General features: G+C 45.5%; 1 protein-coding gene across 6 annotated transcripts in view; it reads left to right on the top strand.

The window, feature by feature from the left end:
* Window positions 1-14,663, top strand: part of tecta (tectorin alpha) — a 269,171-nt gene that overhangs the window by 227,907 nt on the left and 26,601 nt on the right. For all 6 annotated transcript variants that reach the window (XR_015751948.1, XM_087976270.1, XM_087976269.1 and 3 more), the window contains 3 exons: window positions 2,168-2,548; window positions 3,940-4,223; window positions 14,326-14,606. Coding sequence is in view for 5 of the 6 variants with exons in the window: in XM_087976270.1 (XP_087832396.1) it covers window positions 2,168-2,548; window positions 3,940-4,223; window positions 14,326-14,606 (946 nt within the window). In the remaining variant the exon portion in view is untranslated. The remainder of the gene's footprint in view (window positions 1-2,167; window positions 2,549-3,939; window positions 4,224-14,325; window positions 14,607-14,663) is intronic.

Genomic DNA, 14,663 nt, shown 5'->3' on the forward strand with positions numbered 1-14,663 from the left:
CCCACCTATCCACTCTACTCTGCTCTCCAACCTATCATCTTCATCTACCTATCACATTCCCAGCTACCTTCCCCCTTTTCCCCACCACCCCCAGCCATCAGCCCCCTTGGGCTACCGCTTCAATCCCGATGAAAGGCTTATGCTAGAAGCATCCTCGGATGCTGCCTGACCGGCTGTGCTTTTCCAGCACCATGCTCTTCGACTCTGTTCTCCAGCATCTGCAGTCCTCACTTTCTCCTAACTTTGAAATGGAGACAGGGTGACCCTTCACTGATGTTTGAGTACTCTTGAGGGTTTGGATAGTTTGTGGAAGCTTCCTTCTTGAATCGCTACAGTCCTTGGGGTGTAGGAACATCCCCAGTGCTATAAGGGAAAGAATTCCAAATTTTTGATTCTTCAGCAGTGAAGGAAATGTGATCTATTTCCAAGCCAAGGTATTGCATTGTTGTAGAGGCACGTTATGGGGCATGTGTTCTTCACTGCCATCGTAGCCTGTGAGTTGTTTCCGTGCATCTTGTAAACATATCTTGATACTGTTGTCAATGTACATTGGTGGTGGAGGATGTAACTATTTTAGGAGTTGCCAATCAAGTGGCTACTTTGTCCAGAACAATGTTAAGCTTCTGAGTGTTATTCAACCTGCATCAATCCAGACAAGTGGGGAGTGTTCCCTTACTCTCTGCCTTGTGCAAGCTTTGGGGAGTCGGGAAGTGAATTACTCTGCAGATTCCTAGCCTCTGACCTGCTGTCATAGCCACTATATTGATGTGGCCAGTCCAGTTGAGTTTCTGGTCAACGTTAATCCCCAGCATGTTGATAGTGAGCAATTCAGTGATGGTAATGGTGCCGAATGTCAAGGGGCAAAGGTTAGATTCTCTCTTGTTGGAATGGTCATTACCCCTCACTTGTGTGTTATGAACGTTACTTGCTACTTGTCAGCCCAAGCCTGCACAATGTCCAGTTCTTACTGCATTTGAACATTGACTCCTCAGATACTGAACAGTCCTATATGGTGCTGAACATCATGCAATCATCAGCGAACATCCCCACTTTATACCTTATGATGAGGGAAGGTCATTAATGAAGCCATTAAGGTGATTGGACATAGGACACTGTCCTGAAGTTCTTAAATAGAGATGTCCTGCAGCTTAGATGATTGACCTCCAACAACCATGACCATCTATTTTTGTGCCAAGTATAATCCAACCAATAGAGAGTTTGTCCCCTGATACCCATTAATTCCATTTTTTCCCGGCTCCTTGATACCACACTCGTTCAAATGCAGCCTTGATATCAAGGGTTGTCAATCTACCCTCCCCTCTGGAATCCAGCTCTTTTGTCCACGTTTGAACCAAGGCTGTAATGAGATCAGGAGCTGAGTGGCCCTGGGGAATCCAAACGGGGCATCACTGAGCAGGTTATTGCTGAGTAGGTGTTGTTTGATAGCTCTGTTACTGACACCTTCCATCACCTTACTGATGATTGAGAATAGACTGATGAGGTGGTAATTGTCTAGGTTGGATTTGTCTGGCTTTTTTATTTACAGGACATACCTGGGCAATTTTCAACATTGTTGGGTAGATGCCAGTATCATAACTGTATTGGAACAGCTTGGCTAGGGGAGTGGCAAGTTCTGGAGCACAGTTCTTTAGAACTATTGCTAGAATGTTGTCAGCACATTTAGCATTTGCAGTATCAATAACTCCAACTGTTTCTTGATATCACGTGGAATGAACTGAATTGGCTGAAGTCTAGTATCTGTGATGCTGGGACCACTGGAGGAGGCTGAGTTGGATTACCCCCTCTGTATTTCTGGCTAAAGATTGTTGCGAATGCTTCAACTGTCTGTTTCCGTTCTCTATGTCTTTATGTACTGAGCTCTCCTATCATTGAGGATGGGGATATTTTTAAAGTCACCTCCTCCAGTGAGTTGTTTAATTGTCCACAACTATTTGCAATTGAATGCGACAGGTGTGCAGAGCTTAGACCTGATCAGTGGTTATGGGATTGCTTAGCCCTGTGTACTTTTTTTTACAATCCTTATAACTGGGACCAGTGATGAGCTTATCATTTGATATCAAACTGAATCAATTACAGGTTCTCTGCTGTTCTATGAGTTGGGTTGTTTGTTGGGTTTGGTTTTCCTGAAAATGTTTGTCTTTATCAGCCAGGGCAGTTTTTCTGGAACACCAACTGCTCCAAACACTGTCGCTGCATGGGACGCAATATGGTCCAGTGTGATTCACGCCAATGCAAGAGTGAAGAATCATGTTCAATCCAAAATGGAATCAGAGGCTGCTACAGTAAGAAAGACGCCTCTTGCATCGCTGCTGGGGGAGGCATATTCCAGACTTTCGATGGGGCGTTCCTGCGATTTCCGGCTGCCTGCTCATTTGTCCTCTCCACAATCTGTCACAAACTTCCAGACATCTCCTTTCAACTGATTGTAAACTTTGACAAATGGAGTTCACCCAACATGACTGTGATCTCCCCTGTTTACCTGTATATCAATGAAGAACAGATTCTCATCTCAGGCAACACTGTGCAGGTAAACCTTTACACTCCTTTATCTGCACATTCATTCTTGCTCAGAGCCCACCAGTTTTCTCTCATCCTTACATTTGCTTTACTCATAGATTCATTCTTTTCTGAATACATTTATTCTCTCCCATTAATTCCCAATCTGTTACATTATTTTCCTCCATTTATTCTCTCACATTTATTCTCTCCTACCTCATTACTCTATCTTTCACATTCATTCTCCCCCTTGTAACATTTATTTCTTAACCCTCTCTCATTTTCATTCTGCACCTTGAATGTCAACTCACTTGAATGTTTTATGCAAGCATGCATTTTATTCTCTCAGACATAAATAATTGATCTGTCACATTCATTGCCTCTTGTGCTTTCCTTTGTTGCTTTCAGCTACAGCTCAATGGGTTGTCTTCTGACCCCTGAATTAAAAGATTGTGGATTTGATTGTGGCTTAGTCCAGAGGCTAGTGAAGTACAGAGTGAGTGCCACATTGCTGGAAGTTCTGTGTTTCAGAGAAGGCATTAAGCTAAGGGCTTGTTTGTACTTTCAGGTGAATATAAAAGATTGCACTGCAATACTCAAATCAGAGCAGTGACATTCTTCTCGTATCTTGCTGAATATTCATCATTTAAACCAAAATCACTTAAGTAGATTATCAGCGGATTATCATGTTGCTGTTTGTGAGAGTAGCTGTAGCCAAACAGGTTGACACTTTCCCCACACTACAATGAATCAAACATTTGGATAGTAATAAAGTGCTGTGGGATATCCTGAAGATACAAAAAGCACTACATTATTGCAACATTTCTTTCTTCACAATTATTTCTCCCCCACAATTCATGTTCTCTGCTACTTAGTCTCATTCTTTAATTTCCTCTTTTACTGTGTCACATTCTTTTTCTTCCACTTTAAATTTTCTTATATAACATCTCAAAGTTATTCATAAATTTCTACTGCAATTATTCTCTCAATGTGTCTTAAATTCCTCCTCTATCTTACATTGATGCTCTTTCATTAATTCTCTCAATCATTTCTCTTGATCATCTCCATTCTCTCTTCCCTTTGTTCATTTCATCAATTATTCTTCCACCTACATTCTCTTTCTGCATCCTTTTCTCTATCACTCAATCTGTTCTGTATCTTTGTCTGCCTCTTCCAATTTCTCTTGACTAACTTTCCATAAATCTCTAAGTTGGCAAACTACTCCTGTAGTCTCTTCATTGTAAAAGTGGACATTCCCCTAATGACTCTTTCTAAAAGTTTACCTATGTGCGTTTGCTGAAATACTTGCTCAAAAGAATCTTCACCAAGCTATTCATAATGCCCTACATAAAAAGAGGTCTCTGCTGATGAAGAAATGCGCCTCTTCCCAAAACTATAACCAATACTGTCCTATTCTGTCAGGTGAATGGAACCACTGTTACGATTCCTGTTGCCACAGGACTAACAAAGATCTCAACTGCTGAGGGATTTCTAACCATTGATACTGTTCAAGGTATTCAGATCCAATACAACTGGTTTAATTTGCTGTCAATCAGAATGGGGGAGCGTCTACAAAACAAGGTGTGTGGTCTGTGTGGAAACTTTAATGGAAACCCCAATGATGATGATTTAAGTTCTCGAGGAAAACCAGCACAAACAGTCTTGGAATTGGCAAAGAGTTGGAAAACCAATGGCATGCAGAACAGGTAAAGTTATAAATGATCACCCTCTTATTCTAAGATTGTATTCTTTGTGTTAGAGCTACCACCTGGGGAAACAGCAACTCAGCATCTAGTCCATCAAGCTGCCCAAGACTTTTGTATGTTTCATTAATATCATCCCTCATTCTTGTAATCTCTGGTGGCTTTTGGCTTAGTGATAGGAGACAGAGAGTGGTGGAAGGCTGTTTGTGTGACTGGGGGTTGGTGTGCAGTAGTGTACCACAGGGATTAGTGCTGGGTCCCTTATTGTTTGTGATATATATAAACAATATCAATGAGAATTTAGGGGCGGGGATGAAAAATAAGTTTGCAGATTACACGAAAACTGGCTGGGTGGTTGACCGTGAGGAAGGAGGAGGATTTTGATTTGCTTTGTGACCAATCCATCTGTGGTAGATTGCATTTAACCCTGAAGAGTGTGAGGTGATCCACTTTGGAAGACCGTAACAAGACTTGGGACTACTCAATGCATGTCAGAACACTAGGAAGCTCAGAGGAACGGAAGTATCTTGGGGTCCTTATCCACTCTCTAAAGGTAGAGAAACAGGAGTAATAGTGTGGTGCTGGAAAAGCACAGCAGGTCAGGCAGCATCCGAGGGACAGGAGAATAGACGTTGCGGGCAAAAACACTTCATTAGAAATGAGGCTTGTGAGCTGGGGGGGTGCTCAGAGATAAATGAGAGGGGGTGGGGCTGGGGGGGAAAGGTAGCTGGGAATGTGTTAGGTAGATGAAGGTGGAGGAGAAGGTGATAGGTCAGAGAAAAGGGTGGAGTGGATAGATGGGAAAGACGATGGATCAGTCAAGAGGGCGGTGCCGAGTTAGAGGCTTGGGACTGGGATAAGGTTGGGGGAGGGGAAATGAGGAAACTGGTGACATCCACATTGATCCCATGTGGTTGGAGGGTCTCAAGGCGGGAGATGAGGCGTTGTTCCTCCAGGCACCGGGTGGTTAGGGTTTGGTGATGGAGGAGGTCCAGGACCTGCATGTCCTTGGGGGAGTGGGAGGGGGAGTTGAAGTGTTCAGCCACAGGGCAGTGGGGTTGATTGGTGCGGGTGTCCCAGAGATGTTCTCTGAAACAATCCGCAAGATGTCATCCTGTCTCCCCAAAGTAGAGGAGACCACGTTGAGTGCAACAGATACAGTAGATGATGTGTGTGGAAGTACAGGTAAATTTCTGTTGGATGTGGAAGGAACCTTTGGGGCCTTCGATGGAGGTGAGGGGGGAGGTGTGGGTGCAGGTTTTGCACTTGCTGCAGTGGCAGGGGAAGGTGCCAGGAGTGGAGAGAGGGCTGGTGGGGGATGCGTGAATCTGACAAGGGAATTGCGGAGCGAATGGTCTGAGCAGTTGCAGAGCCCACGAGAAGCTTCTGGAATGATCGAGGAAACCTGAGTATTGAATTAAGTAGGAGAAAGTGAGGTCTGCAGATGCTGGCGATCAGAGCTGAAAATGTGTTGCTGGAAAAGCGCAGCAGGTCAGGCAGCATCCAGGGAACAGGAGAATCGACGTTTCGGGCATGAGCCCTTCTTCAGGAATGAGGAAAGTTTGTCCAGCAGGCTAAGATAAAAGGTAGGGAGGAGGGACTTGGGGGAGGGGCGTCAGAAATGTGATAGGTGGAAAGAGGTCAAGGTGAGGGTGATAGGTCAGACTGGGGTGGGGGCGGAGAGGTCAGGAAGAAGATTGCAGGTTAAGAAGGCAGTGCTGAATTCGATGGATTTGACTGAGACAAGGTGGGGGGAGGGGGAATGAGGAAACTGGTGAAATCCGAGTTCATCCCTTGTGGTTGGAGGGTTCCTAGGTGGAAGATGAGGCGCTCTTCCTCCAGCCGTCGTTTTGTTGTGGTCTGGCGATGGAGGGGTCCAAACACCTGCATATCCTTGGTGGACTGGGAGGGGGAGTTGAAGTGTTGAGCCACAGGGTGGTTGGGTTGGTTGGTCCGGGTGTCCCAGAGGTGTTCTCTGAAATGCTCCGCGAAGTAGCCGGCTTGTCTCCCCAATATAGAGGAGGCCACATCGGGTGCAGAGGATGCAATAGATGATGTGTGTGGAGGTGCAGGTAAATCTGTGGCGGATACGGAAGTTTCCTTTGGGGCCTTGGAGGGAGGTGACGGGGGAGGTGTGGGCGCAAGTCTTGCACCTCCTGCGGTTGCAGGGGAAGGTGCCGGGAGTGGAGGTTGGGTTGGTGGGGGGGTGTGGATCTGACGAGGGAGTCACGGAGGGAGTGGTCTTTATGGAATGCTGATAGGGGAGGGAGGGAAATATATCCTTGGTGGTGGGGTCCGTTTGGAGGTGGCGGAAATGACGGCGGATGATGCGCTGTACATGGAGATTGGTGGGGGTGGTAGGTGAGGACCAGTGGGGTTCTGTCCTGGTGGCGGTTGGAGGGGCGGGGCTCAAGGGCGGAGGAGCGGGAAGTGGAAGAGATGCGGTGGAGGGCATCGTCGACCACGTCGGGGGGGAAATTGCGGTCCTTGAAGAAGGAGGCCATCTGGGTTGTACGTTTTTGGAACTGGTCCTCCTGGGAGCAGATGCGGTGGAGTCGAAGGAATTGCGAGAATGGGATGGCGTTTTTACAGGGGGCAGGATGGGAGGAGGTGTAGTCCAGGTAGCTGTGGGAGTCGGTCGGTTTGTAGTAGATGTCCGTGTTGATTCGGTCGCCTGAGATAGAAATAGAAAGGTCGAGGAAGGGGAGGGAGGAATCTGAGACTGTCCAGGTGAATTTGAGGTCAGGGTGGAAGGTGTTGATGAAGTGGGAGCACGAGGCGGCGCCGATACAGTCATCGATGTAGCAGAGAACACCTCTGGGACACCCGGACCAACCAATCCAACCACCCTGTGGCTCAACACTTCAACTCCCCCTCCCACTCCACCAAGGATATGCAGTTCTTTGGACTCCTCCATCGCCAGACCACAACAAAACGATGGCTGGAGGAAGAGCGCCTCATCTTCCGCCTAGGAACCCTCCAACCACAAGAGATGAGCTCGGATTTCACCAGTTTCCTCATTTCCCCTCCCCCCACCTTGTCTCAGTCAAATCCATCGAATTCAGCACCGCCTTCCTAACCTGCAATCTTCTTCCTGACCTCTCCGCCCCCACCCCAGTCTGACCTATCACCCTCACCTTGACCTCTTTCCACCTATCACATTTCCAACGCCCCTCCCCCAAGTCCCTCCTCCCTACCTTTTATCTTAACCTGCTGGACAAACTTTCCTCATTCCTGAAGAAGGGCTTATGCCCGAAACGTCGATTCTCCTGTTCCCTGGATGCTGCCTGACCTGCTGCGCTTTTCCAGCAACACATTTTCAGCTATTGAATTAAGTACATCACCATCAAACCAGTGAATAAGTGGGGGGGGGGGGGGGGGGGCGCTGTGGTAGTTTGGCACACTGACCTCTACACCGCTGAAGCCAGGTGCCAACTCAAAGACACCTCCTCCTACTGTCCCCTCCACCACAATAACCCCACCGATCACCAATCCATCATCTCCCAGACCATCCACAACCTCATCACCTCTGGGGATCTCCCATTACAGCCTCTAACCTCATTATCCGTGAACCCCACACTGCCCAATTCTACCTCCTACCCAAGATTCACAAACCTGACTGCCGCGGTCAACCCATTGTCACAGCCTGCGCCTGTTCCATTGAACTCATCTCTTCCTACCTCAACACCGTGCTGTCCCCCTTAGTCCAGGAACTCCCCACCTACATTCATGACACCACCTATGCCCTTTACCTCCTCCAAGACTTTGGTTTCCCTGGCCCCCTATGCCTTATCTTCACGATGGACATCCAGTCCTAGTATACATCTGTCCACAATGACAAAAGCCTCGAAGCCCTCCGTTTCTTCCTCTCACACCGTCCCAACCAGTACCCTTCCACCAACACCTTCATCTGCAACTTCTCCTTCCAATCCTCCCATATCCTCCAAACCAAGGGGTAGCCACGGGCACCCTCATGGACCCCAGATTTGCCTGCCTCTGTCGGGTATGTGGAACAGGCCATCTTCCACAGCTACACTGGCACCATCCCCCACCTTTTCCTCTGCTACATCATAGACTATAATCGTGCTACCTCATGCTCCCACGAGAAGGTTGAACAGTTCATCAAATTCACCAACACCTTTCACCCCGATTTCAAATTCATCTGGATCATCTCGGACACCTCCCTCCCCTCCCACGACCTCTCCGTCAATAGTGCATGACTCAACACAACATCTTCTACAAACCCACGGACTCTCACATCTACCTGGACTACACCTCCTCCCACCCTGCCTCCTGTAAAAACGCCATCCCTTATTCCCAATTCCTCTGCCTCCGCTGCATTTGCTCCCAGGAGGACCAGTTTCATCATAGAATATCCCAGATGGCCTCTTTCTTGAAAGACCACAATTTCCCCACCCACATGGTTGACAATGCCCTCCAGTGCATCTCCTCCACCTCCTGCACTACTGCCCTGGAACCCCACCCCTCCCAACGCAACAAGGACAGAAGCCCTGGTCCTCACCTTCCACCCCACCAACCTCTGTACACATTGCATCATCCTCCGCCACCTACACACAGACCCCACCACTAGGGATACATTTCCCTCCCCATCCCTATCAGCATTTCTGAGAGACCATTCCCTCTGCGACTCCCTTGTCAAATTCACATCTCCCTCCTCTAGCTTATCTCTCCATGCTTCAGGCTCACTGCCTTTATTCCTGATGAAGGGCTTTTGCCCAAAACGTCGATTTCGCTGCTCCTTGGATGCTGCCTGAACTGCTGTGCTCTTCCAGCACCACTAATCCAGAATCTGGTTTCCAGCATCTGCAGTCATTGTTTTTACCAAATTCACATCCCCCACCAGCCCTCACCCCACTCCCAGCACCTTTCCCTGCCACTGCAGGAAGTGCAAAACCTGCGCCCACAACACTCTCCTCACCTCCGTCCAAGGCCCCAAAGGATCCTTCCACAACTGACAGAAATTTATCAGTAGCTCCACATAAGTCATCTACGTATCTGTTACACCCGGTGTGGTCTCCTCTACATCGGGGAGACAAGATGCAATCTTGCGGATCGTTTCAGAGCACATCTCTGGGACATCCACACCCACTAACCCCACCGCCCCGTGACAGAACACTTCAACTCCTCCTCCCACTATGCCAAGGACATGCAGGTCCTGAGCCTCCTCCATCACCAAACCCTAACACCTCATCTCCCGCCTTGAGACCCTCCAACCACATGGGATCAATGTGGATTTCACCAGTTTCCTCATTTCCCCTCCCCACATCTTACCCCAGTTCCAAACCTTCAACTCAGCACCGCTCTCATGACCTGTCCATCATCTTTCCCATCTATCCCATCTGAGGCAGCACGGTGGCTCAGTGGTTAGCACTGCTGCCTCACAGCAGCAGGGACCCGGGTTCGATTCCAGCCTCGGATGACTGTGTGGAGTTTGCACATTCTCCCTGTGTCTGCGTGGGTTTCCTCTGGGTGCTCCAGTTTCCTCCCACAATCCAAAGATGTACAGATTAGGTGAATTGGCCATGCTAAATTGCCCATAGTGTTAGGTGCATTAGTCAGGGTCTGGGTGGGTTACTCTTCGTAGGGTCGGTGTGGACTTGTTGGGCCAAATGGCTTGTATCCATACTGTAGGGAATCTAATCTATCTGCCCCACCATCCTCTCTGACCTATCACCTTCTCCCCCAACTTCATCCATGTATCACACTCTTAGCTACCTTCCTCCAGCCCCACCACCCCCAACCCCCCATTTATCTCTCAGCACCTCACCCCCCCCCCCCCCCCAAGCCCTACAAGTCTCATTCCTGATGAAGGGCTTATGCCTGAAACGTTGATTCTCCTGCTCCTCAGATGCTGCCTGACCTGCTGTGCTTTTCCAGCACCACACTCTCCACTCTGATCTCCGGTATCTGCACTCCTCACTTCCTCCTAGGACAGGAGTAATAGGCTAGTTAAGAAGGCATATAGGACATTTGCCGTTATCATTTGTGACATTGACTATAAGAGCTTGGGAGTTATGTTAGAGCGAAACAAAGCTTACAGCTGGAGTACTGGGTGCTGTTCTGGTCTCCACACTATTGGAAGAATCTGATTTCTCTGGAATAGATGCAAAGAAGATTCACCAGGATGTTGTCTGGGATGGAGCATTCAGCGATGAAGAGAGGCAGGATAGGCTCGTGTTGTCTTCTTTAACATATAGAAGGCTGAGAGGGGATTTGATTGGATGCATATGATTAAGGGGCATGGAACAGGGTGGACAGATAGTAGCTTAGTTGATAGGTCAATAACAAGGGGACATAATCTTAAAGTGAATGGCAGGTAGTTTAGAGGGGATTGGAGGAAAAGCTTTTTCACTCATGGTGGTGAGAATATGGAATGCATTGCCTGTTGAGGTAGTAGAGGCAGGAAACCTCCCAGTCTTTAAAAAGGAATGTGGATGAGGTCATAACTTCCAAGGCTATTGACTAAATGCTAGAAAATGGGATTAGTGTTGCTCGGTCAGTTCAGACATGATGGGCTGAAAGGCCTCTTCTGTGTTGTTTGATGCCAAGATTCTAAGATTAAATTCTCCCTTCTCTTTGTGCTTCAGTGTTACATTGCAAAGTGACCAAGTCTGGGACCTAAATACTTTGGAGTATTTGACATTTTGGAAGAACAGGATGCGAGGAAGAATAGTGGGATAGGATAATTAAATGTTAATTAAGGATGACATTAATACAGTCATGAGAAATTACGTTATTTCAAAAGATCTGGATGTAGAATCTGTATGGGTGGAGACAAAAAAACAGAAGAAGTAAAAATTCATTTGTAGGCGTAGTTTGGGTGCCCCAATAGCAGTTACTAGACAGGACAAGACAGAAAGAAATAATGAGGAGAGGGTATTGTGACAAAATTGCAGCAATCCCTGTGGGTGATTTTAATCTATAGATTGAACAGATCATATTGGAAAAGATAGCCTGGTAGATTCATTCATGTCATGTAATCAGGACAATTTCTTAGAATAGTAGGTTCTAATGTGAACAGGGGATCTGACTATTTTAGACCTGGTAATGTGCAATGAGACAGAAATACAGTAATCTCTTAGTAAAGGAGCATCAAGGCAACAGTGATCTTAAACATTGGAGAAACTCAGCATCTGACAGCATCTTATGGAAAGAAAAACAGTTAATGTTTTGAATCCAATCTGACTTCTTCAGAATGGATCATAGCATATTGAATTTGAGGGTGATAAGATTAGTGAAATAGCAAATAGGTTAAAAGATAGGAGAGGGGAGAAGCAATGGTAGGGTTTCAAGGAGATTTTTCTTAAATCTCAACAGAAGTATATTCAGTTGAGAAAGAAAGATTGTATTAGAATTACATGCCATTTATGGCTAACTAAGAAAATTGGGATGCAACAAAATGAAAGAAAGAGCATGCAATCTTGCAAATATTAGTAGTAGGTCAGAAGATTGACAAATTTTGGAAACCAACAAATAATGTCCACAGAAAAGGAGGGGGAGCTTTATAGTTTAAGAGAAAACTAGCTAAAATATAAAAATATACTTTTTGACAAGTAGTTTCATAGGAAAAAAAGTGACTAAAACAGATATTGGTCCCTTAGAAGGCAAGACTGGATAATTAATGTAGGAAACAAGAAATGGCAGAAATGTTGAACGAGTATTTTGTATCTGTACAAACAGTAGAAGACAAACAAAAAACAAGAATACTTGAAAATCATGAGGTACCAAAGAGGGAAGATATCAACAACTTCAGTCATTGAGGAAAAGTTTGTAGGGAAACATTTACAGCTAAAGACTAACAAGTCGCTTGGATATGATGGCTTACATCCTGGGGTCCTAAGTAAGTGGGTCCAGAGATAGTAGTTTATTGTTTATGATCTTTCTCTAGATTCTTGAAGCGCCCCAGAGAATTGGAAATTTGCAAATCTAGCATCACTATTCCAATAAACGAGGCAGACAAAAACCAGGAAAGTGTAAGCCAGTTATCCTAACATCTGTCTCAGATTGATAGAATCCATTATTAAGGAGGTAGATGTGGAGCATTTAGAAAATTAAAGTATAAATCAGGCAGAATCAACATGGTTTTGTTCAAGGTAAATCTTGTGGTCCCTGCCTTCACCCACACAAATATAAGAGATTGGTTCCCTCCAGTGGGACCCTCCTTCTGGGACCCCATATCTGCCTTACTCACAGTCACATCTTCATGTTCCTGACCATGGAGCAATTGCAAAGTATTGCTAAAACAAAAATGTGGCTGAATTTTTTTTGTCTTGCATCTGGACAAAAACAAGAATGTTAAATTTCAAACAATTGCAAGAAAAGGGTGTTGATTGGTTTGCAAGTTGACTTTGATTGGTTAAGGAGAAAGTATCAGTTTTGAGTTTCCAGTAATTCAAAAGAAGGTTGAACGCTTCAATGTGTCAGCATCCTCGCAATTGTTATAAGTGCAAGACAAAATACGTCAATAACACTTCATTTTCTTTAAATATTCCCTCCCAAATGGCATTGTGGGTCCACCCACAGCAGATGGACTGCAGTGGTTCAAGAAAGTAGCTCACCCCCCCACCTTCTCAAGGGCAACTAGGGATGGGCAATAAATGCTGGCCAGCCAGCAATGCCCACATCCCACAAAATGAATACATTTTGAAAAATAAATATTATGCAATGTGAAGTACTTAACCTAAGGGGTGTCACTGGTCCTGAAAAAATGTTTCCAAGTACCGCCGCATTCTGATTCATTGCTGTGTTAGATCTGAAGCTCCTTCAGCTGCAATCACTGACTGAGATATGACTACTCAGCAGCTCCCATATGTTACAGGTGTAACCATCGCATGACAAGTAATTTCTATTGTACTCAACTAATATAACAAATTAGGGTTTCACATTTTGCAATGTCATTCAAAAACTCTTGTTATGCAATATTAAGTAGTTCGACAAGTTATGTTATGAATTTAATAGAGTGCTCAGTTTAAACTATTGTTCTAGTTTATAGAAAATAACTTATACTTAGCAACCAATCACTATCTTTTCACCCACCTATAGCTCTAAACTGTCTCTTACACCCTCTCTTCAACTGTTTGTTCTTGAGAAGAACTCACCAAATTCACCAGTTACGTACATTATAGAAGGTATATTCAATCACTCAATCAATCAATCTAACTTAGTTTTCCCCTTATCCTTTGAACCCTTTAGCCCCAAGTGTTATATCCAACTCCTTGAAATCGTTCAATTATTTTCTGTGGTAACAAATTCCACAGGCTCCCCACTCTATTGGTGAAAACAAATTTCTCATCTCATCCCTAAATAGTCTACTCTTAGACTGTGACAGTGGTTCTGGACTGCTACATCATTGGGAACATTCTTCCTACAACTAACTGATCCAGTCCTGTTAAAATGTTTTAGATTTCTATGAGATCCCTCCTCATTCTTATAAACTCCAGTAAAAATAATCCTAACCGATTCAACTTTTCCTCATACGTCAGTCCTGTCATCCCAGGAATCAATTTGGTAAACCTTTGCTGCCCTCCCTCTATACCAGAAATATCCTTCCTCCAATAAGGAGACCAAAACTGTGCACAATATTCCGAGAGGTATCAACAAGGCCCTGTACAATTGCAGCAAGAAATCCCTGCTCCTGTACTTAAAGGTCAATGTACCGTTTGCCTTTGCCCTTTTGACTCCTTGGTGTACCTGCGATACCCAAGTATTGACGCATATTCCTCTCTCTCAATGTATAGCCATTTGGATAGTTATCTGCCTTCTGTTTTTGCTTCCAAAGTGGATAATCTCACATTTATCCATGTTATCTTCCATCTGCCGTGAATCTGCCCACTCACTCGACTTGTCTAAATCACATTGAAGCATTTCTGCATCATCCTCACAGCTCACCTTCAAAGCAGCTTTGGGTCATCTGCAAACTTGGCTTTTTTACAAAATCTCCTTCAGGACTCTGTTGCAGTTCTTACTCCTGCTATTTCGACTCCCTCACAAACTTCTCACCTGTATTATTGTTAAGACTTTAGGAAGAAAATCTGATTTCTTCTTTCTTTTCTGAGAATATTGACCAGCTCTGTGTATCCTACAGCTGTGATGAAGATCAATACACTGCATTATCACTAACTTGTGATAATCAGGACATTATCCAGTTACAGAATGAAGGAAGTTGCCTGAAACTCACTGAAATGAAGGGGTTCTTCCAACCGTGTTTTGGCTTCATCAATCCAATGCCATTTTACTCATCCTGTGGCTTGGATACTTGTTACTGGGATGAAAGATCGCAAATCTGCAGCTCTTTGGCAGCGTATGGAGAGGCATGTCGTTCACGGGGGATCCTGAGCACTGACTGGATTCGACGGGAAAACTGCTGTAAGAGGAGCTGGTAACAGATTGGAAGGCAATTTGGCCTGGATTGCGGTTCTGCTG

This window comes from Chiloscyllium plagiosum, unplaced genomic scaffold (assembly GCF_037043375.1).
Source record: "Chiloscyllium plagiosum isolate Xiang-an unplaced genomic scaffold, Cpla_swu_hap1 HiC_scaffold_29, whole genome shotgun sequence".
Lineage (NCBI taxonomy): Eukaryota > Metazoa > Chordata > Chondrichthyes > Orectolobiformes > Hemiscylliidae > Chiloscyllium > Chiloscyllium plagiosum.